The sequence below is a fragment of the Colletotrichum orchidophilum genome, assembly GCF_001831195.1.
Source record: "Colletotrichum orchidophilum strain IMI 309357 chromosome Unknown Scaffold_34.1, whole genome shotgun sequence".
In the NCBI taxonomy this organism is placed as follows: domain Eukaryota; kingdom Fungi; phylum Ascomycota; class Sordariomycetes; order Glomerellales; family Glomerellaceae; genus Colletotrichum; species Colletotrichum orchidophilum.
This window is the reverse complement of record NW_019172990.1, coordinates 141714-167308: the sequence shown is the minus strand read 5'-3', so window position 1 is coordinate 167308 and position 25595 is coordinate 141714. Positions and strand designations below refer to the sequence as shown.

Sequence of the window (25595 nt, the reverse complement as noted above, 5' to 3'; positions counted from 1 at the left end):
GCGGGTTATGACGGCGACCAATTTGAGGGAACGCCGCTGAATAAGAGGTCGATCGCTGTTGACAAATGCTGCTGCAGCAGTTGCGAAGTTTGTAAGTAGTACTTGGCAGATGGGCTTCTTTTCTTACAATGATCTCGAAACTCGACGTTGTCGTCCATGAGGCACGCTCGATGACCCCTTACTTATGTGCATATGGATTCGTAAGCAGCCCTTGGCTCACCACAAGTGGACGGCCGGGGCATACAACGGATGAGTAGACGGAGAGGCATCATCTGAAAGAAACTTCAGGCACGACACATGGGGCACTTACCGGCGACGATCACAATGGGAGCACCCAGCTCAGAGCCTCAGATAAGAGGGCTTCGGCCGTTCTGTGGGCTTGGCAGAGAAGCAGACGTATGCCCGACAGTGTATCAATACCTGCTTCAATGGTAAACCGGAACGTGTAACGCCGGCATCAAGTCATGGCGGAGAGCCAAGCCTAGAGACCAGACAAACTAGTCAATGTAATTCGGACGGAAGGTGTCGTAGCCTGTAGCAAAGTGAGATGTGGGCTGATGAGAGTTTGTCACCCGCTGATCGGCAGCGTCTTCATCGTCGTCATTGTCTCACCCGGTCAAACCATCAGAAAATACTACGTTCTTGGCAGGTGAGAATACCGCCGTGGTGATATTCCGTAGTCCGCAGTGCATGTGTGCAGATTTTGTGAACAACTACTAACGTTGCGGTTGGGACGTCGAGATGTATCGAGCCCGGCATGTTGTTGCATCGCCATCCGTGCGCCGGATCAAAAAAGAAATAGTTGAAGCTCAGAAGATCTAAACGTGTGAAATTGTGTTGGCGTGAGGCACTCTGACCGGGGGTCTGTAACAGGGTGGTGGTGCTGCGTTCATGCGTTGAGTCAAGAAGCTTTTTCGCGACTTGTGGTCACGTACTGGTTGCCATACAACAAAAGTTTGTTTTGCTCTCTACCTCTCTGTCACTTTTCGTCTCAACTCGTTTAGAAAGAAACAGTCTGAAGTCTACGATGCAAAGGGACTTGGAAGTATCCGGCCTACTGGCGCGCGCGGTTGCGATGCGATGAAGAGCGAGTCGAGATCGGCAGGGTTTCGTTATGCCAACTAACTGAGTTCCTCAATACCGTGATTGAGACTTGTAGTAGGACACTGATCATTTGTGTACCATGGCTCAGGAGGTCATCGAATTAAGACTCTTTCAACATCTGCCCTGTGGCCCAGACACTACACGAGTAGGAGCCCTATGTTATCTAAAATATAGAATCCGCAACGGCTTCGAATGCAAGGGGCAACTCTATATTTGTAAGGCATTATCGAAGGAGTAGAACATCTCGAAACGTAGAAGAACGACTAGCAAGGGCCTCTCGCGCGCGCGAGAACGCCGATCAAACCGTTACATGCCGCATTCCAACCCCAGACCAAGTCATACCCCTTATCCCAACTTACCCCAAAAGCCCCAATCCCAACGACGTGCAACTGTGTTCATGCCAAATCCTTGAAACAAATCCCATTATGTCAGGCGTGGTAGTGAGGAAGTCTGCCCCGACGACGAAATAGTCTCGCCCCAGGCCCCCAGCTCACCGAGCCGTACCACCTAGTGCCCCATCATTCGGTCTAGGATTATACAACTGCCGGAAAGAGACTCATCACAGACCTTGGGCTTCAAGATCGTATATCCTTGCTCCCGGTCTCGCGGCGACGAACGTTTGCCAGGTGGAAACATGACAAGCCCGAATTTGGATGAAGGGGAATATGACAGAGGCCTCGTCCGCACCAGCCGGCGGTATGTGGAGGTAGACACCCACTTTGCGCAGAGATATTATCGTACACTCATGTATGAGTCTGTCTCTCTCAGGTCACTGGCTTCGTCGATCGTCGTCGCGGGTGTCATGCGATTGATGGTTTGCCTCATGCGACGGATCCGTCCAGGCACATCTCCGGTTCGAGTACCAGCAGGCAATATCGGACGCGACTAGGGGCCTTATAGATCTAAACGCACGCCTCTTCAGTTCTCCGCCCCTTTCTTTTCTAACCCGTTTGATATAGATACAACTTTGAAGGTTCATCTCCCATCTCGGAGTGCAGAGGGTGTTCCGAACTTGCAACTTATCCTTCCCTCCCCTTGCTATAGATCACCCACACCGGGAACATGCCAGTTCTAGTAGGTATAAGGCTGCGCTGATGTCCGGCGGAAAGACGACCTTGACCCTCGACTATCGGAGCAGTGGGATTGTGCTACAGCTCTACTTCATCAAGGCAAACACATCACGACAAGATGGCGACGAACAACCGCTGGACGCTCCAGGTTGAGCAGGCTGGTCCTAAGGATTCGCCCACCGTGGCGGTGTCGCAGTTTGACGATGGAGTCACTGAGAAGAACGAGACGCTGGTCGTCGGTACGACGAATTTGTATGTGGACGGGCAGCTGAGGCTGATTCCTGTACGTCTGGCTCATGATCTTGATTCACGAGCTCTTTTAACATCACGCAGATGCCCACGCCTGACCCCAAGGGTGAGTTCCATTTACGCTCATCTAGTACCAGAAGACAATGCATATTGACACGGGACGATATGCAGATCCACTGAACCTCCCCGTATGGCGGAAATGGACAGCAATCGGCGCCCTTTGCTTCTGTAAGACCTCCCATCAACCTTACGGTATGCCACGCGAGGTTGACCAGTTTTCACAGTCGGCGCCCTTGCCCTATCAGCGGAGGTTGTCATCGGTGGTCTCCTCCCCGTCTTCATTCTCGAGTACTCGGGCGTCGACCCGCGAATCCTCAATAACATCGACTTCAAGGCTCAGAGTGGCGGCAGCGGTCTCAATATCAACCCCATGTCCGTCGTGCCACCTGGCGTCAAGCCAGCTTCCCTTGATGAGGTCGCCCTTCTGGCCACGATGCCCCTCCTGGCGAACGGTATTGCGAGCTACTTCTTGGTGCCCATATCCATCTGGGTCGGCCGTAGGCCTGTCCTTCTGTTCGCTGCAACCAGTGCATGGGCTGGTGGCTTGTTTGCTGCCTTCAGCACGAGCCTACAACAGCACTTGGCTGCTAGAGCCCTCATGGGCCTGGGCGCCGGTGCGGTAGAGGCCCTTATTCCGCTGATTGTCCAGGACATGGTCTTCATCCACCAGAGAAACAAGGCCATGTCAGCCGTCGTCTCTAGTCAAGGTATCATCGTCATCGGCCTTGGTGTTGCGGCGCCTTGGGTATCTGCCAATTACACTTGGAGGTGGCTATACTACATCACTTCTGGCATGGGCATTTTGGCCTGGGCCGTACTCATTGCTTTCCTCCCCGAGACCCGTTGGACCCGTTCTCAGGAAGAGCTTAGTACGTCTCGCCTCGCCCTTGAAGGCCCATGCACAGCTAACCAGTCGTAGGTGGCCAGAATGCTTATCCTCTTCTGCCGGGTCAGAACCGCCCCGAGCTCGATTACGTGAACTACACGCCACGGACTCTCTGGACCAACATCGGCCTGTTCCAAAACGGCTTAGAGTTCAAGCACGCCGCCAAATCCATGTTCGATGCCCTCAGATCCACCTACTTCCCAGCCATCATCTGGGGTGTACTGGCCAATAGCGCCATGATCGTCATCAACCAGGCCGCTCAGCAAATCATGCCCTTTGCCCTATTAGCCCAGGGCTGGCAGTTCCAGTGGACCGGTCTTACTGTGCTGCCCTTCTTTGCCGCCTCAGCTCTGGTCTACGTCTTTGGTGGTCCTGTGGCTGACAAAATTTCCAATGCCGTGACGAGGTGGCAGGGCGGGAGTAGAGAGCCGGAGCATCACCTTGCCAACTTGATCCTGCCAATCATTTCGGGAGTGGCAGGCTGCTTCGTCTTCGGGACTGCCGGTGAGCAGAACATGCACTGGGCCGTTCTGTTGGTCGGCTCCTTCTTGATTGTATTCGCCTTCTTGACGACGATGACCATTCTCAACGTCTTCATTGTCGAAAGCTACCCTCAATGGGCAGGGTACGTCCAAATCCAATTACCTTCGTGATAATGCACGACTAACACAAATATAGACCGGTTCTTGTCAATGTTTCTTCACTCCGCATTGTCATCGCGTTCTTCATCGCCTCGAAGGCGACTGTATGGATCGCTGAGAAAGGACCCCTCCAAACATTCGCTCTGTATGCAGAGGCAATCATCGTCTTGTCTCTTGGATTGCCGCTTCTCTACTTCTGGGGCAAGAAGATGCGCCAGTGGACCGCGGGAAGTGTCAAGAACAAGAAGAGTCCAAAGGAAAAGGCTTTCGACGATGGGGATTCAGTATAGATTTAGTAATAATAATGAGACTCTAACGAGAAGGAGTCAAGGACGCAACACGGATCATTCACCCCGGTTGGTCTCTGGCTCAACACAAGTAGTTAATCGCCTAACATAGACCGGAAAAAAATACTATACCAGTCGCTACCGACATGTAGACCCCGGTGTAAAAGTTCCGTCAGAAGTAAAGTCCAATCTGTCGGAGAAAAAGTTAAACAAAGCAACCTTCGGCATCAATGTGTAACGCTACATTCCAATCATTCTGCAGCCTTCCGTAGAAGAGCTCCCATATCCATCGCGGTAACCATAACATACGCCTTCCAAGCTTCATGTAAACATGTGACAAAAAGGAGAAGAACAAAAAGGGGAACCATCCGCTGTCGATTATCTCCAGGCAAGAGATGCATCGAAAGATGGCAGGTCCTCCACTTCTGGCTCCAAAACCTGGGGATAAAGCGACTGCGATGCGATCTGCAGTGGAACAGAAAGGTTGGTCTTCGAGCCGTTGAAGTTGATAGTCATATGCAAGATATAGCTTCGAGCAATGAAACAGTTGAAGAAGGTGGGCAGGAATATCTTATGTGCCGTAGGGAGACGAATCGGGACCTTTGTCCTCGATCGCCAGGAAAACACCTTACAACCTTCAGCCGAATCGGCCTTGTGCCATAGGATGACTCCCGTATCAGTCGTAGAGAGCTTGGTATGTGTAGAGTATCGCAGCTCGTGGCGCAGCCCTGCCGCCTCACGGGAGTCTCCCAGGTCGGGTAACATCTTCATGGGTGTGCCCGTGAACCACGTTTGTGCTTCTAGCTTGAGCTGACCTAGGGTCACTTCCGGCGGAAAGGAGAATGAGGAAGTAGATTCAAAGGTCAGGTCTAGTGTCGCCGAGGGGTGAGATTCGGGGAGTTGATGGCCACCAATGGTGATGTAGGCTGCTTCGGGTTGAAGCGCATTGATGAAGATGCGGTCTTTCTGGGCGGAGAGAAGACTTCGGCGGACGGACTTGGTCCTGGAGAGCGTGTACCGAGCATCATGGTTGTTGAGGCTCAGGGGCGGGTCTTCAGCGAAGGCTGGAAGGACCATGATCCGTTGATTGGTTTCGATGACATTTTTCGGATTGGAGGATCTGTTTCGAAGCAGTCGAGCGACTATCTTGTAATCGACTTGAGCCATCGTTGGTGACATGTCGTCCTTTTCCCAGCCACCCATCGACGGAGGGAGTCGCATGTGATGATCGTGAAAATGCTCGCCTGAAGCAGTCTCACACACGTCTTTTTGAAGCTTGCGTGGTATGGTGAAGTTGAATGGGATGTTGTGGGTCTCCCTAGCAACAAAGGCTTGTCCCGGAGGGTAAGAAGCCTTCGTAATGGGCATGTCCAGATTGAGGAAGACATCGGTAGTTGTCTTGGGGACAGGTAACATGTCGACCCGGGTATAAGAGGTGCCGATGAGAGCTATTTGGATACAATGGAAAGGAATGCGGCTGTCCGGACAGACGACCACTGTGCCTGTGATTTGGGAGCCGCTAGTGTAGATCTTGGACGAGTAGTGATCGTCGATCCTGATGTCAAGAGGCATCTTGGGCGCGGCAGACCACATTGTGGTCTTGGGTATTGCAGAAGAGGGGTAGGTGAAAATGAAATGCGTTTGTGGCATAGGTAACTTTGGCTTTGATATCGCTTGTAGGAAAGACGAAGATCAGATGAACGAGGCAGGAAGAAACCCCTTTTCACCGAGGAAGGGGAGAGATGGCTACTTATACACCAAATCAGCCAGCCTAGCACCGGTAATGGCCTCTGTGAATCAAACCGGGCCCCGAGAACTAGCGGCAGCAAAGTTTTTCGTCCGGCGCAGTTCGTTCATCCCGACCCGGCTCTTCCTAACGTACACGGTCAGGATACCGAGTCGTGGCCTCCGGAACCCCACTTCTCGGCACCGCTCAACTTACACGGTCGGGCCCCGCTTCGGTCGTACTAGCTCCCGCTTCTTCTTAACTTTAGCGGTTAGCCGAGATAAGGCCCAAAGGAGGGTCCCCGGCAATTTTCTACCATAGCGGAAGGAAAACGTAAGAAAAACTCTCGTTGTACAAATCGTTGCAGGTTTCGTTATCTGAGGTTAGCGCTCGCTCCCTGAGCTAGGCTTTCTCAAGGGCCACAGAAAAGGCCTGGGATTCGGCCGAAATGAGCGTCTGGCTTGCTCCAAACATGTCTATGCAAGAGTCCATCGTTGAGAATAACAGAGGGCACATCAATCAATAGCTTCCCAGAGGAGTGTAGTGCAATCCGACATGTTGCTTCGACGCTAGTAGACCAGAGCGCAGAGCCTTTGACCATGGATATTACCATGCAACACCTCTGCACCTGGGAGAATGAAGTCCAACTGCCCTGTGTCAAATGACTCAATACACTACTTCATTTGTCTTTCAACTGATTGGCTGCGAAACCGTTGCCGAAAAGGGCGGCTCGCCTTAACCAGCTGCTTCGAGCATGACCTTTGCAACGAGCAAGCGGTTTTAATGAAGGCCACGAAGCTCGCGATCGACATTCTCTCAATATTTCCAAAGATTTTGATACTTAAGATTCCAAAATCTGGCGAGCGACTGAGTGAATGTCTTTTTTGGAAATGAAATGCAGCCCTTCTTGCTGAGAGCACCTTGTGTCCGAATACCCCTAGCGGCTAGCAATGCTAGACAGCGCAAGTGACGAGGGTGGTTATTCAAATTCTAGATATCATGCCGCTTTGAAGTCGGTATTGAGATGCTTCGTTCTCATAAATTTCTCCTTCCCCGAAATTCTCTCATCGGTCTTGCTCATATTGCTGAGCTTCTTAGCTCACCGTCTTTCAGGTTTTTCGGAGTTTTCTGTGCACCCCCCTTCTGTTCGATTTACGACAGGAACCCTCAATCATGGTTCATAGTATTACCATGTGTATAACAGACAAGGGATCAATCAATAGGTTTGCTGACATAGGATCGCCTGTGTTGCAAAAGGTGTGGTGCATCGATAGAAGCCTGAGCAGGTAAACAGGTTTCTGCGTTCAAGTTGCTAAGGACATGGCATAGACCTTTGAGATATGACCAGTCACTCATGAAGCCCACTTTTGTTGATATTGCTAAACAGATAAAATATTACATCACCAGGACTTTTGCACAGTGTGTTATTGAATCTGTCGAGGACCGTCTCTGCGCTATTATAGTTACCTCCTTGACAAACGCCTCAAATTCTCCATTGGTGAATTATAAAGATCATGACAATTATACGATATACTCAACTGTCAGTAATAAGAAGTTTTGCCGAGCATTGACTATCTTGCATTTATCACGTGTCACGAACTTGGGGTGATGTTCGAGAAAATCTTCGCTGCCCGCTTCCAAGTCTTAGCTTATGAGACGGTATTGGGACTGAAGAATGCACCGGAAAAAAGCGTCTTTTTAGTGGCAATGAATGCTTAAGAACGGTGGATTTTCTATCAAGCCCATGGAGAGGAGCTGGAAATTGAAAGCCTGCTTAGGGCTTGTTGATGAGGGCAAAAGGCTCGAGAATGAATTCATGCAGCAACTTGATGTTACGAAGAGAATTATGGGACTCTGAGGCTTCACAGAACACTCTTTCCTCTGTGCTGTATCCACGTCACGTCCAAACGACGTCTTTATCATTTCGCAGAGCTGGGATGAGTCCTGAGCCGGCAAGGCTCATATCCCAGCACAAGATATCAAGATATCGACGAGAACAGCAAACCTTCTGATAACATACCGTCATATAGCATAGCCTTGGGAGTGGTCGAGTTTGCTTACGAACGACCGACTGACTCGATTGGTTGACGTGCTAGACACAGCTGTGTAGCACTACCTATCCTGAATCAAGGCAAGGCCCTTGCTATATGAATCACACCCAATGTGGCAAGTATCTAACATGACCCGCCTCCCCAGCTTGACTCCGAGATCACGGAAGCAAATCACTATGACCCGGTCTACGGTATGCACGCGGGCCGCTGCGGATGCGGGGTAGCAACCAGGGTTATAACCGTTCTCCGTGGATACGTGCCCCCCGGAATGGCTTACTAGACCAATGGTACGCTACGTATTGTTACGTAAAGTCTCGTAAGGAAAGACATGGCCTGTGTAGGGGAAGGCTGGAGTAGATGGAACACTGCGGAACCGGTGTTGAGCGGAAATAGCAAGAGCCCGTGAAAGCATCTTTCCAAACAATCGAACTAGGTTTGCATAAAATCCTCCAATATCATGCGTCGTAGATTTTCAATCATGTCAACATCGGATGATTTCACAATGGAGTCGAGCGTCTTGTTAAGCGTGATTGATGTACTCGGGTTGAACAATTTATTGACATCATCAGCTTCGCAAGCAATACGCGATATACCATCATCATTTCTCTTGTCATGTTCTTCGTCTTCTGCCTTTGGTCAGGGGAAGCATTGATATTCAATGACTTGGGAACGTCCAGAGCTCTTAGCAGGCTTAATGGCGGGCTTATTGAGACTTTGGTACCAAGCTTCGCTGGAGAGGTCTTGCCGAATAATTAGCTAGCAAGGGCAATGATTGTCCATAATGGGCTTCTAGCCGCCAGCTCATCTATGAGACTGATCATCTCGGGAGTTGTAGCAGACGGCGTCGGCGACTGGAGATGCTACTTCCGCGATCCATTGACGCTGACCTTAATAAAATTTGTCGAATCACTCGTCATGCTACCGGAGATTCCCACGACCTCGCCGAATACTACTGAAGTCGAGCTTAGTCCCATTACTGGCGACAATTCCAAAGGTATACCCTTGGGCCCGACCTTCGCCGAACTTGAAAACGCCAACCAGCGAGGATATTCAGGATCCAAAGAACTAGGAAACTAGCGAAGACTGCGCTCTTTCTCGATGTCGTACGTCGATACGGACTGAAAGCTTGCCGCATCGAGCTAGATTCAGCCTACACAACTTCTTGCGGCGCCACAGGTGATCGTCACAACTTTGGTATTTAGTTCCACCATTGGCTATAGTGTCCTTGTCTCCATCGTGGTTTCGGTGGTATACAGCCGCCCGTCACTGTTATGGAGTGCTCGAGATGTCGGGTTACTCAGGATCGATCCATTAATTGATTTAATGATCAGCCTCCCCAACGGAGGCGCATGAGCTGACTACTTTTTCAATCGAGCTATGTAACACAACGGCGTAAGATATGATCCTCCTTTAAGGTTGCCAACTGTGATGATTGGAGGTCTAATACGTCCGGTTGGATGTCTGTTCCTTGGATACGGGCTCGCATCACCAGAGAAATGGATGTAGGTCAGCGTTGGATATGGCATGCTGGCCACAAGGCTGCCTTGCTCGGCAAACGTCCTACTTAAATACGCTATGGAGACTATGTCACCTCGAGCAAGCCATATTGTATTCTTGGTGGACTTCATTAAGAATTCGTCGGTTCGAAGTTTCTTACGTGGCGACCAGCTGGATGGCACTGACGGGCCCTGATGCGCAGTTTGGTACCATGGCCGGAATTCTCTAGGCGGTGTATCTACCGGTAATTTCCCTCTATTTCTAAGTGATATAATCATTCGGAAGACTGCATTTCTTTCTTAGGCTAAGAGGATGGTGTGTCAGACGGGATACAGAGATGTACGAATTTCGTCTAAAACATCTCGTCGGACAGCAATTAGGAATAGTCTAGCGCCGAGTCGTGACGGCCACAACATAATTTACATTGAACTTGACAGGTTTGACGCGATGGAGATAGAGATGGCATGTCATCTATCAACATTGGCACGCAGAATCTTTGACACCACATTGCTGGCGACAAGGTGCCTTTGTGCTTGAATTGTCCTTGAATTGTTCTCTGGCGCACAAGAGCAAACTTTGTTAGCTTGTGAATCCTATCTTAGCCCTCAATTTTCAGATACATATTTCATGTCATAACATACTCTTCTAATTTCGTTAAGTAAACATGTAAATGAACGAATCCGCTTAGGTCGACACAAGACGTTCCACATCCATGTCAGCTGAGCGGTAAAACCCCAGACTTTTCAGCATGGGCATGTCATCGAAACGGTACAGGTATACATCTGTTTCAAGTCCCTCATCCGCAAAATGCTCATAGGCATACCACGAAGGAATGCAGAAAGTGTCTCCCTTCTTCCAGATGAGATCTGTGTCACCGATACGAGAACGCCCAGAGCCCTCGATGACATGGTAAACAGATGAAGCAGTCTCCTGAACCAGAGGGGACTTGGCACCGGAGGCCAAGCGGGCTGCACGGCCACCTAGAACCTCGCTGACTGGAGCATAGTGTGAGTCAGTCAGAGCATGGCGATAGGACGAATTTTTTAGCAGGTACGGTACCTTCAGATTCATCTGCACGAAGATAACTTCGCGTGGCATATTGGCCCTCCTTAGCATCAAGTGCTGCTTTCATCCTACTCCACGAGAAGACGATGGGTGACTGAGATGTGTCCACATTGTCTGCCGGGTATCGTGGAGAGGAGAAACGTTCCACGAAATGAACAGGGAAGTGAGTAAAGTTGGGCAAATCTAAGCCATCAAGCCAGATCATCGGGCCGGACCCATCCTTTCCATGATCATGCCAATTCCAAGTGGGGGTCAAGATTACATCTCCCCGGTCCATATGGATGCGCTTGCCCTGAACGGCAGTGAAGCCGCCATTGCCCTCAATGATGAAGCGCATGGCGAAAGCCGTGTGTCGATGCGCCGGTGCTGTCTCATTGGGCATGACCAGCTGCAGCCCAGCGTAGAGAGTGTCAGTGGTGAAGGGAGCATCTGGGTTTTTGAGTCAGGAACAAAACAGATTCAAGAATAACATGCCTAAAGCTCCATTGACACGGGCTGCGTACCTCTGGAAGGGTTCACAAGCATTAGCACCCTACGCTTAGCTTGCTTCTCAGTAACAAGTTGACCCGCTTGCAAGAGGGTGGGTCGGATTTCCGAATACTTCCAAAGATGGGGTGTGCACCGTGGGTTGGGCAGAGGGGGGTTTAGTTTGATCATTTGGAGCCAGAGAGGCTTTGTGTGGTTGGCCTCGGCGGCGCGCAACATCGTTGCGATGTTATCTTCAGCCACCTCGGCTTGGTGCGAAGCCTCTGTGACCGTTCTCAAAGACATGGCTCAAGTTCGGATCTTCAGTATTCTACGATGTTACCTTGCTTGGTTGACAAGGGACTGATTGCTGTTTCTTTCCTTGGACGGTTCTTGACTAGCACTGATTCAGTGTCGGAAAGATGTGTTTATGACTTGGTCGAAAAGCACACGACCAACGGGCGTTTGCTGACCTCCCATCCCGTGCGAACATCGACCGCGCTTCGCCAATACCGTCGACGGGATGGCGATGTTACAAAGCAATACAGACGCAAACGGGGAGTTAAGGCCTTGTCCGAAGCGGCAAGGTCGGAGGCTCTAGTTAGGTAGGACACGAACCACTACGCTAATCGGCGCCGCACAGCCTTTAAGTATGAGGCGTACGGCTTTTAGAGTTCGCTCCTCTTCCCTAACTCCCCGTCATCCCTTTTCAACTACACCGGGGACTTGACCACCTGTCTCTCTAAATCCCCGCCTCTGCCTGTCTATGCCGTATCGTGCCATACAACTTGTCAGCTGAATGAGGACTTCCCCGGGAAATGGATAGCAGCACTCCGGGGCCAACAGGCACGTCGACTCGGAAGCGGAAGCGGATTCCGATTGCCTGCAGCGCATGTCGCTCTCGGAAGTCAAGGGTAGGTGCGATATCCTCGGACAACTTCGCCGTTTGGAACCAGTTTGCTAGATCTCGCCTGGACGGAAAGATCCCGCTCACCAGACGAGACTGATTTTATAGTCATCGAAAACTAATCAGAAATTCTTGGAAATAGTGCGACGGTGCTAGGCCTCAATGCTCCGCTTGTGTCGAGCAAGGTATCGAATGTATTTACGCAGCCAACTCGGGTGGAAGCAATGCGCTGGTACCAAAACAGTACGTCTGGTGGATCTTCAAAACAACCATTGAAGAATTTGTCTTACTCTGTGACTAGGTACCTCGAGCAAGTCGAAAATCGCTTAGCTGATGTCGAAGAAGAAGTCAGTCGATTAAAGAGACTCTTACCCAGCTCGTTTCCACATGAGAAACAACATGTCCTCTTCCCACGTAGCATTTCCGGTCACACCGGTGGTCTATCAGAAGCCACTCATCCCGAGGAGTCGTTGAATGTTGAGGATGGGAGCATTACGCAGGGGATTACCCCAGACGCAACAGACGGCGTCGGTACTATTGAATTCACCACAGATGAGACTTGGGCGTATTTCGGTATGACAAGAACAGACTAGACTCGGTGGTTGTGATCCTGGATGTTCCTTTAACTTCTACTGATTCTGTTACCGCCCAGGGCCTTCATCCAATATTGCGTTCACGAGGATTATCCGCCGCACCCTCGACCACCTACTGCACAAGACCCAGAGAGATGAACAGGGTGGGACTTCCTCAACACCTACAAGTCATGCACAACAACACATTCTGGCTGTCTCCCGATCCCGGTCCCCGGTCACTGACTCCTTCGACATAAGGAAACTGGAGAAGCCCTCTGAGGCATCCCGTCTGCCACCGGAAGAAGAAGTGGTCAGCCTCGTACGCCAGTTCTTCCGTGACACGGGTCTTCTATTCCCTTATATACACGAAGAAAGTTTCTGGAAAGCTTATGCGCATTACCGAGCAGGTGGCATGCAAAATGCGAAAATCGCCTGGCGTGCATTATTACACATGATTCTTGCCATGGCTACCAGCACCATGAACGCTTCCGGAGTCGGCCTAGGCGACCGGCAGGCAATGTCAGAGGTCTATTACCGGCGAGCCAAAGCACTATTCATGACCGATATGATGACTGGAGCCAACGTAGAAGCAGGTATCGTCTTTACTGTTTCCTTGCTGCGAGGCATTCCTCATCTTGTGGTGTTATGGTTCAGCAACATTCGTTTCAGCTAACTTTAGTCTTCTGAAAGTCCAGGCTATGCTCCTTATGTCACAGTACCTTCAGGGAAGCCAGAGGTCGATCCAAACATGGGCCATACACGGCCTTGCTGTAAAAGCTGCGCTCGAGTTGGGATTCCAATCCGAATTGGCCCTTCAAAGATTCGATCCACTCGAACGGGAGATCAGAATACGCACATGGTATGGGTGCGTCGTTCTTGACAGGTCAGTAACATCGAAGAATACTCCAGATGTCAGATCAATGGGATTGTTTATTCAACACACGTATAGAACATTGAGTATGACCTTTGGCCGCCCCCCCATCATTCCGCAGAACTATATTCGGTTACCTCTACCAAGACACTTCGTATCGCATCCCAGGACATCCGAGATCTCCAGATGGTCTGGCGAAGAAGGTAGCACTACATTTTGGAACGCATGCATGTTCGTTCATCGCCCATTCTCCCTCTGGTTTGATTTTGACTTACTGTTGTCTCTCTAGAACGCTATACGGAGTTACCGCCGCCGTCATTGATGATCTCTACGAAAGCAACATTGGGTCAATATCGACCATCCCATTGACGAACACTGTGGCTAAGGTGATACACATCGGGCAAAAGCTAGCAGATTGGAAAGCATCTTTACCTCTATCGATGCAGCTTGTTGAACCAAGTAAAGTCGCCAACCCCGATGGGAGGATAATTTTGTTGAAGTTCCGTGTGATATTGTCACTCCGATATCACAACTTGCATTTACTATCGCATCGTCCAATACTAGACCGGTGCCTACAATCTCTCGACGGGAGCCCCCAGTCACCTCAAGAAGTCGCCACGCTCCAACAGGCCTGGCATCTTAGCAGAACAGTGTGCCTGCGCTCTGCGGAAGCTATCATCCGCTTGGTTGAAGCTTGCAAACTCGCAAACGATGTACAGCCTGCTTTCTCCTTTCTTGGAGCATGGTGGTTCAGCCTGTACTTTAGTGAGCTGCTCGCATGCCTGAGACTCTGCGAGAATACTGGCTGATCTCATCATTAGCTTTCAATGCCTCTTTGACTATCGTTGCGACGAAGCTGGTTGAGGACAAATATGTGTCTATGCCCTTCGACCAAGGCTACACAAGCACGGCTATACGGCTGGATGAAATACTGAAAAACGCCGTCAGTTGCATCGCACGATTAGACATCCAGAACCCGATGGTGGAAAAGTGCGCAAAATTTACAGCAACGTTGATCTTCATGGTACAGAGTTTACAAATGAGTGAGTGACTGGGCCTGCTTAGGAAAGATGCAAAGACTGACTTCAGCGAAGTTCCGGGACGTGAAGATGCCTCCCGGGAAGTGCGGGACATGCTACCAAGCCATACAATTCCTTCGGATGAAGGTAACAATACGCAGGCCACGCAAATACCGTCGAATGCAGGAACGGATGAAGCCTTTTCAAACCTGATGAACCATTTCCCTCCCAACTTCAACGATTTCCCCAACACTAGCGCAAACTTCTCAATGTCCGAGTTGATGGACGATTTTGCTACAGGAGACTTGTTTTGGTAGGCCAATAGACACTTGGTATTGGTCACTTGAATTACGAAGTCCATTCTTGCAAATTAAGTGTCCTGTTTGCTTCAAAATCTGCACAGCGGCCGAATGAAAGTCTTTCCCTCTCATAACAAGATTGGAGTCATCAGAGGGATTACTATTGTAGTTATTAACGTGGATATGCTTGAGGACGACTCATGCACCCATACTTCAGAAGGGGCCAGTCGCCCTGAAGTCCTTCAAAGCCATCTTAGTACAGCTTTGGATTCCCCAGCTAGTGTTCAATTTAAGTGTCAATAGACCTTGGTATTTTACATGTAGCTTACACGGAAAGTTGAAAGGACGTCTCTCTTCCTAACTGGACTTCGAAATACGCTACATCTCAATGAAAGTTTCCTTTGATACTCTCGCTGTCTGCCCAGATTCTCCACACAATCTGTTGTAATACGAAACCTTGAAGTGTTTCCAGGACAAAGTTTCTCACGCGTCAGCTTCGCGTCTCCATTGCTCCAGCATCTTGTTCTCTGCATCATAACCATAAGCCCATGACTGTGTAAGGGGATCAGACCACTGGTTTGGACTGCTCGAAAACTTGCGACCCTCGACTTCAGGACGCATTGCCTCATCTCTAGCCTTCTGTTCGGGGCCATCCTTGAAGTGCCACAACAGAGCGTTCACCATGCTTGCCTCTTGCATCATCGAGGTTCTTATTTTCCTTTCTTTTTGAAATATCCGAAGAGCAAGACCGAGTTGTTCAAGACTTGCCATCTTGTTGAGGGCAACAGCCAAAGCGGCGCCGTCCTCGACTGCCATGGCTGCTCCCTGGGACATGTAGGGAAGCATCGCATGTGCGGCATCGCCAAGAATAACAAGACGTTCGGAATCCGTAACCCAGTTTTCCAAAGGTAAGCCTGTCATTAAAGGCCACTTGATAGTGGTGTCAATCAGTTCAATAATTTTTGTAAGTCTATGACGTGTTAGCAATTTGAGTGAATGCATTTTGGATTTGGGACATACTGCGAATCCCAACCTCGGAACTCCGCCCTCATCTCTTCAAGAATCTCTGTTTGGGTCTTTTGCTCCCAAGTAGAGGAATCTCTCGATTCCTTGTGAGATAACACCATGTTGAAAGATTCACCGGCAGCAATGGTGTAAGTCATGACGCGACGATCTTCGCCAATCCTATCACTGGTTATTAGCTCATTGTATGCAGTGAATTCGATTGCTAATAGCTTTACCAGACATGTAATCCGGGCTTCTCGAGAATCCAGGCAATCTCTGGGATTGCTCTCATCTTGCCGACATCCACGGTAGCTCGGTAAACGGCGAACCCTGTATAGTTCAGCCCGCCAACTTGGTTGGAGGGGAGCAAGTTTCGGGCCACGGACTTGACGCCTTTGTCACAACCAAATATTAGCCTTGATTAAACCCGTTAATCCAGGGACTAAAGTAGGTGCGCTCACCATCAGCAGCAACAATGAGATCTGCTGAAAAAGTCTGACCGCTGGCCAGTGTTGCACATGGTATGTGAGGGTTGTAGCTAGAGACCCTGCTATCCAAACGGACCGCAACACCAAGATCTTTTGCTCGCTGATAGAGAGCTGAATGCAGGTGAGCACGATGAGCGACGTAGTACGGCGCACCGCAGAGCTCGATGAAAGACTCTGAGAGATCAGTGAAGCCGATGCGTAGACCGTTATCCCAGCGACGGAATGATATGCCGTCGGGCCGCACAGCCTGTTCTGATAGGATGTCCATAACCCCCCATCGTTGGAGGAGTTTGCTCGATTTTGGCGGGATTTGGATGCCAGCACCAACCTATCACTATGAGAAGATGATTCCGCTAGCTTCAATCAATGTTCCAGAGGTCGGCTGCAGAAGACCTTACCTCATTTAACTGGGCAGCCTGTTCCAAGACGGTAACCTTATGTCCACTCTTAGCCAGAGCGACTGCGGTTGCAAGGCCCCCAAGGCCGGCTCCAACAACGAGGATTTCAAGAGTCATCAATGCTGCTTGGCCATTCTCTGACGTCTGTTCGTCCTTTCTGAAATCTGTGCCTCGAAGGAAATTGAGGCTATTGGAAGGATATGATGTTGATAGTGGTCTCTGGTGGCCAGGGCGTCCATCGTGCTGTTTGCTGTTCGGCTCCTCGCCGAGATGGCCGTTTGGCTGTCCAGTCCCGCTGTCGGAATTATGAGCTCGAACAAACAGGTTCTGCGAGACAGGCCAGCTGACTTCCGTTGCCGCGGGCATTTGAAATAGCTTGAGGTGAGGTAGAGCGAGGTTCAATGTGCAGACGGGAAGATCTTTCTCGACTCAAAGTATTAATCACCGTGCTACCTCATTGGGAGTCCGCTCGCAACCGATGGTTCATATGAGAAAGGGCCCCCTTAGCTTCAAGCCTTTACAAACAAACGTCGGCTGCGTCCCGTGCCCCTTTCTATGGGATGAAGATGGCAATCTCCCTGATAAACTATGCCTCAACTCCCCGGATCCCCGCATTTGGTGATCTTCCCCCACAAACCTCCATGCTGTAATGATTCCCGGCTGAAGTATGTCGGAATCGTCCCTAAAGGCGGATAGGCTAACTGTCATAATGTCGCTGCAAATCTTAGCGGGGAGATTTCTCTATCCCCGATTCCAATCCACTATCAAGCGGCTCGCGTGACGGCATTTCTCGACACCAAGATAGCACGGGGCACAATGGGATGCGTAGTATCATCGTCACAAAACCGATTTGATTTTCTGTGTGGGCATCAGCATAATCTATGAAATTCCTTGTCCACTTATTGTTAGACGACTTCTTCCTTGCACCTCGTCAAAATGTCGGTAGCGTGGCAAAGACTCATTCGATTCGTTGCAAGCGATGGAAGAGTACTCCGAGGAGAGCCCATACTTCCTCATGCCGAATTTGACTTGGGGAACACTACGGAAGAGACAAAATTAAAGGCAAAAGCTATTGAAGGGTCTGACATCTATGACACCTCTGGGAAAACCAAGGTCACCGATGAGGTTGTGGTAGTGAAAACTCTTCTCGGCCCCTTAGCACAGGAAGACGTGCCCATCATCAGATGTGTTGGCTTAAACTATGCTACTCATAGTGAGTTTTGATGCACGACGGGAGAAGTATGATCTTGATTGTTTGAGTAGTCCGGGAGGCCGGCCGCGAGCCCCGCCATTCCCCTTCATTTTCTTCAAGCCCAGCACCACTGTCCTAGACCACGGGGCAGATGTAGTCGTTCCCAAGATCTGCCAGGATGACCAGGCCGACTATGAGGGCGAGTTATGCCTTGTCATCGGACAAGACGCCAAGGATGTATCGGTATCAGATGCGCTGGACTATGTTGCCGCGTACACTTGTGGTAACGATATTTCATCAAGAAAGCTACAGCGCGATGCTGTATTCGCAGGAAACGTACCGCAGTGGGGATTTTCCAAGGGATTCGACACATTTGCGCCTCTGGGACCCTGTCTTGTTCGGCCTGACCTTGTTGGAGATCCCAAATCGCTCCATCTTGAGACAAAGGTTGATGGAGAACTGAGGCAAAGTCAGGGTGTTGATGATCTTCTCCTCGACTGTGCTTACATCATTTCATACCTATCGTCTGGAACGACATTGAAAAAGGGCTCGGTCATTATGACAGGTACCCCAGGAGGTAAGAGGTCTGCCTCCACCCGGTGATTTCTCGTTATGACTGACTTGAAGGCTTGGGCAGGTGTCGGTGCAGGCTTAAAGCCTCCCAAATGGCTTACACCCGGAAATCAGGTGGAAGTCACTATCACTAATATCGGGACCCCCAGGAACGGTGTCAAGTTTGCGTAGATTTCGCAAGAAGGAGCTTGTCAAGTGTAAATAAATAGGCTAGATAAGTGCTCATAGAAAGCGACGAGTAAGGTAGCCAAACATACTGCTGCCACCAAATCAAGGAAAATCCCACAACGATACTCCCTGCGAATTAGGTCTCCACTTTCGACCACAGCACCGTTGAACAGGGACTACATTCAAGCAACAATTTATGTCTATTTTGTCCCCAGATATGCCGCTGATAAGAAGGCTTCGAGCCATCGTAAAATCAGTGCAATCCCACGAAGAATGACGCCCCGGAAGACCTACGGAATGGCTGTCTATAAGCAATGTCGACTTCTCTGTGACAATCAGCCACTTTCTAAGTGGCTTTGTACCCCGCGCTAGTCGGGCTATTCCGTAGCGAGTGGCGAGCAATAAGACCCAGCTTGTCAGCTCGCCCAGGCAGCTATTTTAAAGATGTTTCGCAGCATGAAGGATCCAACAGTGCGTGGGTGATCTACACTAATTTGGGGAAGTGCTTACTCCACAAGTTCGCACTTAGGCACCCCTCGTGTTGGTAAAATACGACGGTTTCTGGGAGCTTTCAAGTCTAAATAAGGGAGTAGAAACACCCCCGGCCCCCCCAAGACCTGAATTTCTGATGAGGGGTTAGAATTTCAGATCGATCTCGATACACATAGTAAGCTTGCAGCACAGGGCAACACCAAGACGCCGACCATCCAGATGCGTGGGAGCGGCAAAGTGGCAGGTGATTCTTTGTGATGGATCCGAGAGATCAGAACGGCGATGTGCGGCAAGTGCGGCGGAAACCGATTCCATCATATGTTCCGCCGCTTGGGTACGACGAGGCTCTGCTACTCTCATCCGCTCATACGCATGTCTACGACTGGGATCACGAGCCCGAGGGCAGGCGCACCTCCGACGAACAGCAGAGTACACAGGTTGGGATAGATTTGCCCTCCAAGTCGACCTTTGCTAGCGGTGAGACGGACTACGAGCTGGTAAAGATGTTCAGCGCCGAGAAGACGAGGAACAACACAAGACGACCTCCGCGACGGAGATGGCAATTGCTGAAAGGGTGGTGGCAGGAGATTATATGGTGCATGATCAGCATTGTCTGCGTAATCGTCCTCGTCACGGTGCTGAGGTCGTACGATAACCAGCCGCTGCCGAACTGGCCCCTCGGTCTGACGCTCAACACCGTCGTCGCCTTCATCTCCACATTCTGTCGCACTTCGTACGTTCTCCCAGTGGTTGAAAGCCTATCGCAGTACAAGTGGAACTGGTACAAGTCGCCAAGACCACTGGGCGACTTCGCGGTCTTTGACGAAGCCAGCCGCGGGCCATGGGGCAGCTTGAAGTTGCTGCTCAGGACCAAGGGCCGGTATGTGGGCCAACCAAAGCCAAGGAAGTGTGATTGAACAGCGGAGTACTGATGAGTCGAGGTGTTGCAGACTCGTGGGGATTCTCTCAGCTGTGATCCTGGTTTCTGGAATCGCGACTTCAACGTTGACACAATCCGTTGTCACTTACCCTACTCGTCAAGTTGCCATTCCTGGCAACGAAACCGCACTCACTCTGAGGAATAATGAGTATTTCTGGGTGACTGCCAACGGCAATGCTCAAAGTTGGTCATCTCGCTCATTTGATACCTGAAACCTCGACGTTGACGTTTTGGCAGGAGATATCATGTTCCCGATCAACCAGATTATTCCTCGAAGTCTCTACACCCCACCTACAGAGGTAATGCCGTATTATCAAGCCAGCTGCCGAACAAACAACTGTACCTGGGATGACTTCACCTCGCTTGCCGTATGCGTCGACATGAAGAGTAGGGTCGCTTGCCACACCACTATATTTGTTGCTCATCTGACTAATCTGTCCCAGATGTCACAGACCTACTGAAGACTGATGGAGACCCCTTCGAAGAGGGCACAAATTCCACGCTCCCCAACGGCCTGACTCTGCAACGGAGCTATGGGTACGGCAATTTGAATATCTCCAGCGGCCCGAGTCTATCGTACAACAACACCGACATCATGGCAGCCAAGATTTGGAACTTCTTCGTGCTGTACGGCCCCCGACTACGTGCCACCGAAATTATGCTGCACTGGTGTGTGAACACGTACAGGGTCACGGTCGAGGAGAATCTTCCCGTTACGCAAAGGGTGGCTTCATACACAAATCCAAACAAGGGAGAAGTGTTTGTGGAAAATTACAACACGACCCGCAACGCGACTTATTTGACGTCGCCAGACAACCCGGGCAAGAAATTTGTGGCCGACGGAATGGGTCCTGGCGAGATTGCTCAGATTCTCGACTCGACTCTGTCGGGTACCTACATCAATACCGGCGGATACAATTTCCAGAACGGGACTCAAATCTACGGTACGGCCTTGTCCCGAGCCGAAATCGGCATTAACGCCGTCAACGAATCTCAGAAGCTGGATGACGCCTTGTTCACGACCCTTCGCAACCTTACAGAGAACATTGCCAGTGGACTCACTAATGCGTAGGTGGTCGAGAATACATATAGCAATGTCCATGAATAACAACTAACGTCATCCAGGCTCTTGTTCGACAATGTCAGCGGTAGTGCCTGGCAAGAGGAGATATTCGTCTCGATTCGATGGCCATGGCTTACGCTGCTAGCGGCCCAGGTCGGGCTCTCTATCCTGACCCTAGTAATTGTCATGATTGAGACTGCCGGCTTAGATATTGAGATTGTCAAGGGCTCTCCTCTCCCTGCCCTTCTCGCAATACACCCAGATGAGAAGAATGCGTTACTGGGGGATCATCTCGAGGAAACAAAGAGCAAAGATAGTAGGCTCCCACATTTGAGAGCTTCGGGCATTACTGGAGGGTTACAGAGAAGTGGAGAGCACTGGCTTCTTCAGGGGATTAAAAGAAGATGAATAACATGAAACATATATCAAATCAAAGACCGTATTTCGTGCTCAAACCTATTTTCGCAACGCCAGATGGTGATAAATGGTGAACTAGTATAATCAACGGTTGGGTTTGAACTCTGGATTGAACTTCTTTAGTCATTCTGACTTTATTTAACCACCTACAGCTCTCGGGGTCCTCGTCTTCTGTGCTCCATTCCAACGACCTCGTTCACAAAAACCACATGGCGATAGCAGAGCTTTTCTAGGCTACAGCATGAGACTGCTCCAAGACGCTTACGCTCTGAACAGTCCGAGAACCTTTGGGGTGCATGTTAACACCAGCATCATCACAGTTGTCGCCGCCTCGGACAACAACGTTCCAGTTATCCTTGTGGAAAGCCTGTCCGCTGACGGTCATGGCCTTTCCTTGGTTGGCGTTCAGCTTGTCCTTGCACTTTGACAACAAGAGCTGGGCGCCATCGGCAATGTCTGCGAATGAATCAATCTGCTTGGAGCTTTTGGCCTACATCAAAACCAACGAATCAGCCGACAACTCTTACCAGATTCAATGAGCAACTCTGGTGGGAAGAGGGAAGAAGCTTACGTCGTTGCACCACCAGATCCCCGTGCTACTGCGACAACTCACCCGTCCACAATTCGCAGGGCCGGCCCCGTTCTCAGGCTTCCCCTGCAGGGTCCGCAGATCATCGATACCAAGATGCGCAGCCGTCCTGTTGCCCTCCCTGAAATTGTGACAGAGCGTCCGGTCTTTTTCCTCAAAGCTCGCCCGCTTCCCGATAGCCGGCATCGCAATCTTGCCAAATTGGTCATCAATGTCGAGACTCGGGTGTATATCGCGCATCTGGACCGCCACCTCCTCAATCGTGCCTCGGAGGGAGAGCATCTTTCCGCTACCGTCGGGGGAGGGGACTTGCCATCGTGGGACAAAGACGCCGTAGCCCGGGATCGGGGCGCCGGGGCTCGGAGCGTCTTGGCCAAAGGCTCCTACCTGACGAGAGAACTTTGGCCAGTGTCCTCTAGGGGCATTTACACAAGGGGACTTACCACGGTTACCAAGATAGCCCATGGGATCGAGATGGATAAAGGGGTAAGCATGGCGTTAGTGATGAAATTTGCTTGCGATCGAATAGCACCTCTCTGGGTGACCAAAAGACCACACGGAAGATTTGTGCCCAAAAGTCGGTAGGAATAGAGCCAATGTATATCAAAGAGGGGTAACGTCAAGATCAGGGACCAGCAGTTATTCACGTCGTCTTCCATGTTTGGCCAATATCATCAGACGAAGTTAAAGACGACAGACTTCAATGCTTTGCCGAACCACCACAATCTGACCTTGGGAGATTCCACAGATCACCGCGATCGATGACTTGGTGTCTCTGACATTCCAAGCCAGCAGCGTGTCGCGTCCTGGATCCGTTACTTGCCTCGACTATCACATGCAGGAGATTCTCCAAAGTCCACTCGCAACTGAGGCTCGTGCTGTAGTCAGAACGTAAAACAAGAAGCGGAGTGAGCAAGCCATCTTTATAGCTCAATGAAAGACGAAGCTATCGTCCATGGAGCCATTATGATACGAGTCAAGAAAACACCAAGCGTAGGTGGGGGGTACAATTCGACGAAATGAGAAGGATAGTGAAATTGTGAAAATCATCTTCTCATTACCCGCGAGGTGCCCAACACCGAGAACGAACCCTGGCTGTCCGATTAAACTCTGTCTAACCGTTTCATCATCCCCTTGTTCTCAAGTCGACAAAGCCTCATCCATGTCACCCGCCAAGCAACCCAGCGAACCCAAATTCGCAAAGTAGGATGGCCCAATACCGACGCGCCACATAGAACGCGAGCTTGCTGCAGTCCATGGCATGGGTGCAAATGCAGTGCGATGACTGATATCGAGTAGTGGTCTGGCTAATGTATGGCTATCGGATAAGATCAGCTGTGGTATCCAAAGAAATCGAATCAGATAGCATGCTAGCAGAATACGTTGTCCTACGTCAATCTGCCCCCAGAGGAGGTAAGCGGTGCAGCAGCCAGTAAGATAGGTACAAGTAATCTTATATCAGTAGCTTTACAGTGGGAAAGATTTCCTACTAAGACATGGAAGAAAGGGTTTTCTAGTATAGCAGAATCGTAGTATCTATCATGAAAGCCGCGCCGCGAAAAGGAATCACGGCCGGATGAAGAGGAGCCGGGTAAAAAGGGGGTATCGGAATGTCTCGGAACTCTTTGTAGTGTAGACGCGCGCGCGCGCGCGCTCCTGCATATGCTCGTCGCAAAAATCATCATCAGTAAGGGAGAAGAACATCCGCGCGCCTCTCATAGGTCGCTCACAAACCCCTCGTACGTCTCGTCGACGGTTGCCAATCCGCCAGAGATAGTCCCGTACCCCCTCTCCTTCTTCTTGCCTTTCCTCGGCAGCAGCGACTGCTTGGTCATAGATACGGTCCTCTCCCGATCCTCAATGTGCCACTGGAACACGGCACACAGTAGGCCAATGAAGAAGAGGAACCTGGGAGATCATCGTCAGTCAATCCTCTCCGTCCGGTCCAGCCAGGCCATTAAACTGTCCCTGCCTCCAACGGACTACATATCTCACTGTGAAGACATTCGTGATGGGGAACAAAGCGGCAGAAAAATAGAGGAAGGGAAAAAAAAAGGGAACAAATTGCTCACCACATCTTGACAGCCAACCCGACAAGGACCCGCACCCCCTTCTTCTCCAACCGGCCATCCTCCCCCTCCTCAACACCACTCACACCAGCGCACACCACAACGGCGCAAAACGTGGCCAAGGCCAGGCCGGCCGCCTGGAACCCCAAATCCCCAAGCCTGTTCAGACAGCCGACCCCGCGTAGGAGGGCCGCGGAGAGGGAGACGCTGAGGAGGATCATCAGGGCCGGCGACACGAACTCGGATAGCCTGTGTGGTACCGTCATCGTTAGCCAGGCTCGTTTGTATGGCATGGAATGAGTCTATGAAATGTCTCCATGGTTGAGATCCTCGATGCTGTATGGGAAGGAAAGGAGGATGGGGGGAGGGAGAGAGGGGGGGGGGACTCACCAGTTCCAAATCTCAAAATCACCGCCATTGTACACCATGTAAATAATCCACCCCTCAACGCCGCCAACGACACAACACTCCAACCCCATCAGAATCCACCACGCAACCGCCTCTAATCCGCCTCCCGCAGCCATCGCACCCGTCTCTCCGCCATCGCTCCCCTCACTCGACCTCGAGCTCGAACTGCCCGCGCTTCCTCGTCGTCCCGAAGCACGGTGGTTCCCCAACAATCTCTTGCCTTCCCCTCCCCCTCCCCCTCCCCTTTCCCCTAGTCCCGCTTCAACATCGTACTCGACGACCGTGACCAAAGGGTGATGATGCTGCTTCCATGTCGACCCGTTCCACGATGCCGGCTTTTCTTCTCTCTGCTGATGCTGCTTCGGCGTTCGCTGCTGCTGTAGATGTTGCCGTAGCTGCTGTTGCGGACTTCCGGCCCGGGCGACGATCGCCATCAAGGCGAGGCGCGATGCGGCCTCCATCGGGATCGGGGGTGTCGTAGACGTAGGCTGACAAGATTGATCCGTTTGGATTGTGCCGAGGTTAAAAACGAAGACATGCGAAATGCCCGCCGTTGAAGAGTTGGAGTGTTGGAGTAGGTAGTAAGGCGGTTAATGCTCAATCACAAGTTTGTACAAATTCGACTGTAAGTGAATAATTGCAACGAGAGAAGTAAATATTGCGTGAAAAAGGCATTTCTGGAAGATGTAACCTTCCTGTAGGCTGTAGACAAACCAAGGACCAACACGTTGACAAACGGCCCAAACTTTAGCCATCATGAATTATGTGACCGAACCCCTTGATTAGGCATTGGGCTCTCTCTCTCTCTCTCCCTTTCCGCCCTCCCTGTCTTCCGACATGCGACGGACCACCTGATCCCGTCACCATTCCCGTCCCGTCGCACCTGAGCCATCCATCATCTCACATCATCCCCCCCTTCAGCCCTTTTTGATATGTTCCCATTACCTATTTATTTCTGCCCTGCCCCCTCCCTTGCGACCTTGGCCCTTCTCTGGCCCTCCCCCCGCAGCAAAGGCCCGTTACC

The 25595-nt window shown here is 50.8% G+C and overlaps 9 protein-coding genes across 9 annotated transcripts; 4 read left to right on the top strand and 5 right to left on the bottom strand.

The window, feature by feature from the left end:
- Positions 1-2292: 2292 nt before the first annotated feature.
- CORC01_05023 (major facilitator superfamily transporter) lies at positions 2293-4300 on the top strand (the record flags this gene model as incomplete). Its single annotated transcript, XM_022616670.1, has 6 exons — positions 2293-2457; positions 2508-2529; positions 2595-2651; positions 2708-3352; positions 3403-3994; positions 4048-4300. The coding sequence occupies 6 exons, from the start codon at positions 2293-2295 to the stop codon at positions 4298-4300; spliced, it is 1734 nt and encodes a 577-aa protein (XP_022476811.1).
- A 375-nt stretch (positions 4301-4675) lies between these two features.
- CORC01_05022 (arrestin) lies at positions 4676-5890 on the bottom strand (the record flags this gene model as incomplete). Its single annotated transcript, XM_022616669.1, has 1 exon — positions 4676-5890. The coding sequence occupies one exon, from the start codon at positions 5888-5890 to the stop codon at positions 4676-4678; it is 1215 nt and encodes a 404-aa protein (XP_022476810.1).
- A 4365-nt stretch (positions 5891-10255) lies between these two features.
- On the bottom strand, positions 10256-11407 carry CORC01_05021 (gentisate 1,2-dioxygenase; the record flags this gene model as incomplete). Its single annotated transcript, XM_022616668.1, has 3 exons — positions 10256-10566; positions 10631-11065; positions 11140-11407. 3 exons carry the CDS (start codon positions 11405-11407, stop codon positions 10256-10258), a joined length of 1014 nt encoding a protein of 337 aa, XP_022476809.1.
- Positions 11408-12232: 825 nt separating this feature from the next.
- CORC01_05020 (fungal specific transcription factor domain-containing protein) lies at positions 12233-14787 on the top strand (the record flags this gene model as incomplete). Its single annotated transcript, XM_022616667.1, has 7 exons — positions 12233-12581; positions 12661-13173; positions 13271-13463; positions 13741-13837; positions 14016-14199; positions 14273-14494; positions 14546-14787. 7 exons carry the CDS (start codon positions 12233-12235, stop codon positions 14785-14787), a joined length of 1800 nt encoding a protein of 599 aa, XP_022476808.1.
- A 465-nt stretch (positions 14788-15252) lies between these two features.
- Positions 15253-17026, bottom strand: CORC01_05019 (FAD binding domain-containing protein; the record flags this gene model as incomplete). Its single annotated transcript, XM_022616666.1, has 5 exons — positions 15253-15739; positions 15790-15954; positions 16011-16167; positions 16236-16590; positions 16661-17026. 5 exons carry the CDS (start codon positions 17024-17026, stop codon positions 15253-15255), a joined length of 1530 nt encoding a protein of 509 aa, XP_022476807.1.
- Positions 17027-17596: 570 nt separating this feature from the next.
- On the top strand, positions 17597-18596 carry CORC01_05018 (uncharacterized protein; the record flags this gene model as incomplete). Its single annotated transcript, XM_022616665.1, has 3 exons — positions 17597-17873; positions 17932-18429; positions 18490-18596. 3 exons carry the CDS (start codon positions 17597-17599, stop codon positions 18594-18596), a joined length of 882 nt encoding a protein of 293 aa, XP_022476806.1.
- Positions 18597-19342: 746 nt separating this feature from the next.
- CORC01_05017 (uncharacterized protein) lies at positions 19343-21496 on the top strand (the record flags this gene model as incomplete). The annotated part of the gene is made up of 5 exons (XM_022616664.1): positions 19343-19965; positions 20036-20208; positions 20263-20412; positions 20469-21093; positions 21151-21496. The coding sequence occupies 5 exons, from the start codon at positions 19343-19345 to the stop codon at positions 21494-21496; spliced, it is 1917 nt and encodes a 638-aa protein (XP_022476805.1).
- A 238-nt stretch (positions 21497-21734) lies between these two features.
- Positions 21735-22559, bottom strand: CORC01_05016 (uncharacterized protein; the record flags this gene model as incomplete). Its single annotated transcript, XM_022616663.1, has 3 exons — positions 21735-21995; positions 22119-22477; positions 22538-22559. The coding sequence occupies 3 exons, from the start codon at positions 22557-22559 to the stop codon at positions 21735-21737; spliced, it is 642 nt and encodes a 213-aa protein (XP_022476804.1).
- Positions 22560-23809: 1250 nt separating this feature from the next.
- CORC01_05015 (uncharacterized protein) lies at positions 23810-25032 on the bottom strand (the record flags this gene model as incomplete). The annotated part of the gene is made up of 3 exons (XM_022616662.1): positions 23810-24002; positions 24167-24412; positions 24554-25032. 3 exons carry the CDS (start codon positions 25030-25032, stop codon positions 23810-23812), a joined length of 918 nt encoding a protein of 305 aa, XP_022476803.1.
- Between the last annotated feature and the right edge of the window lie 563 nt (positions 25033-25595).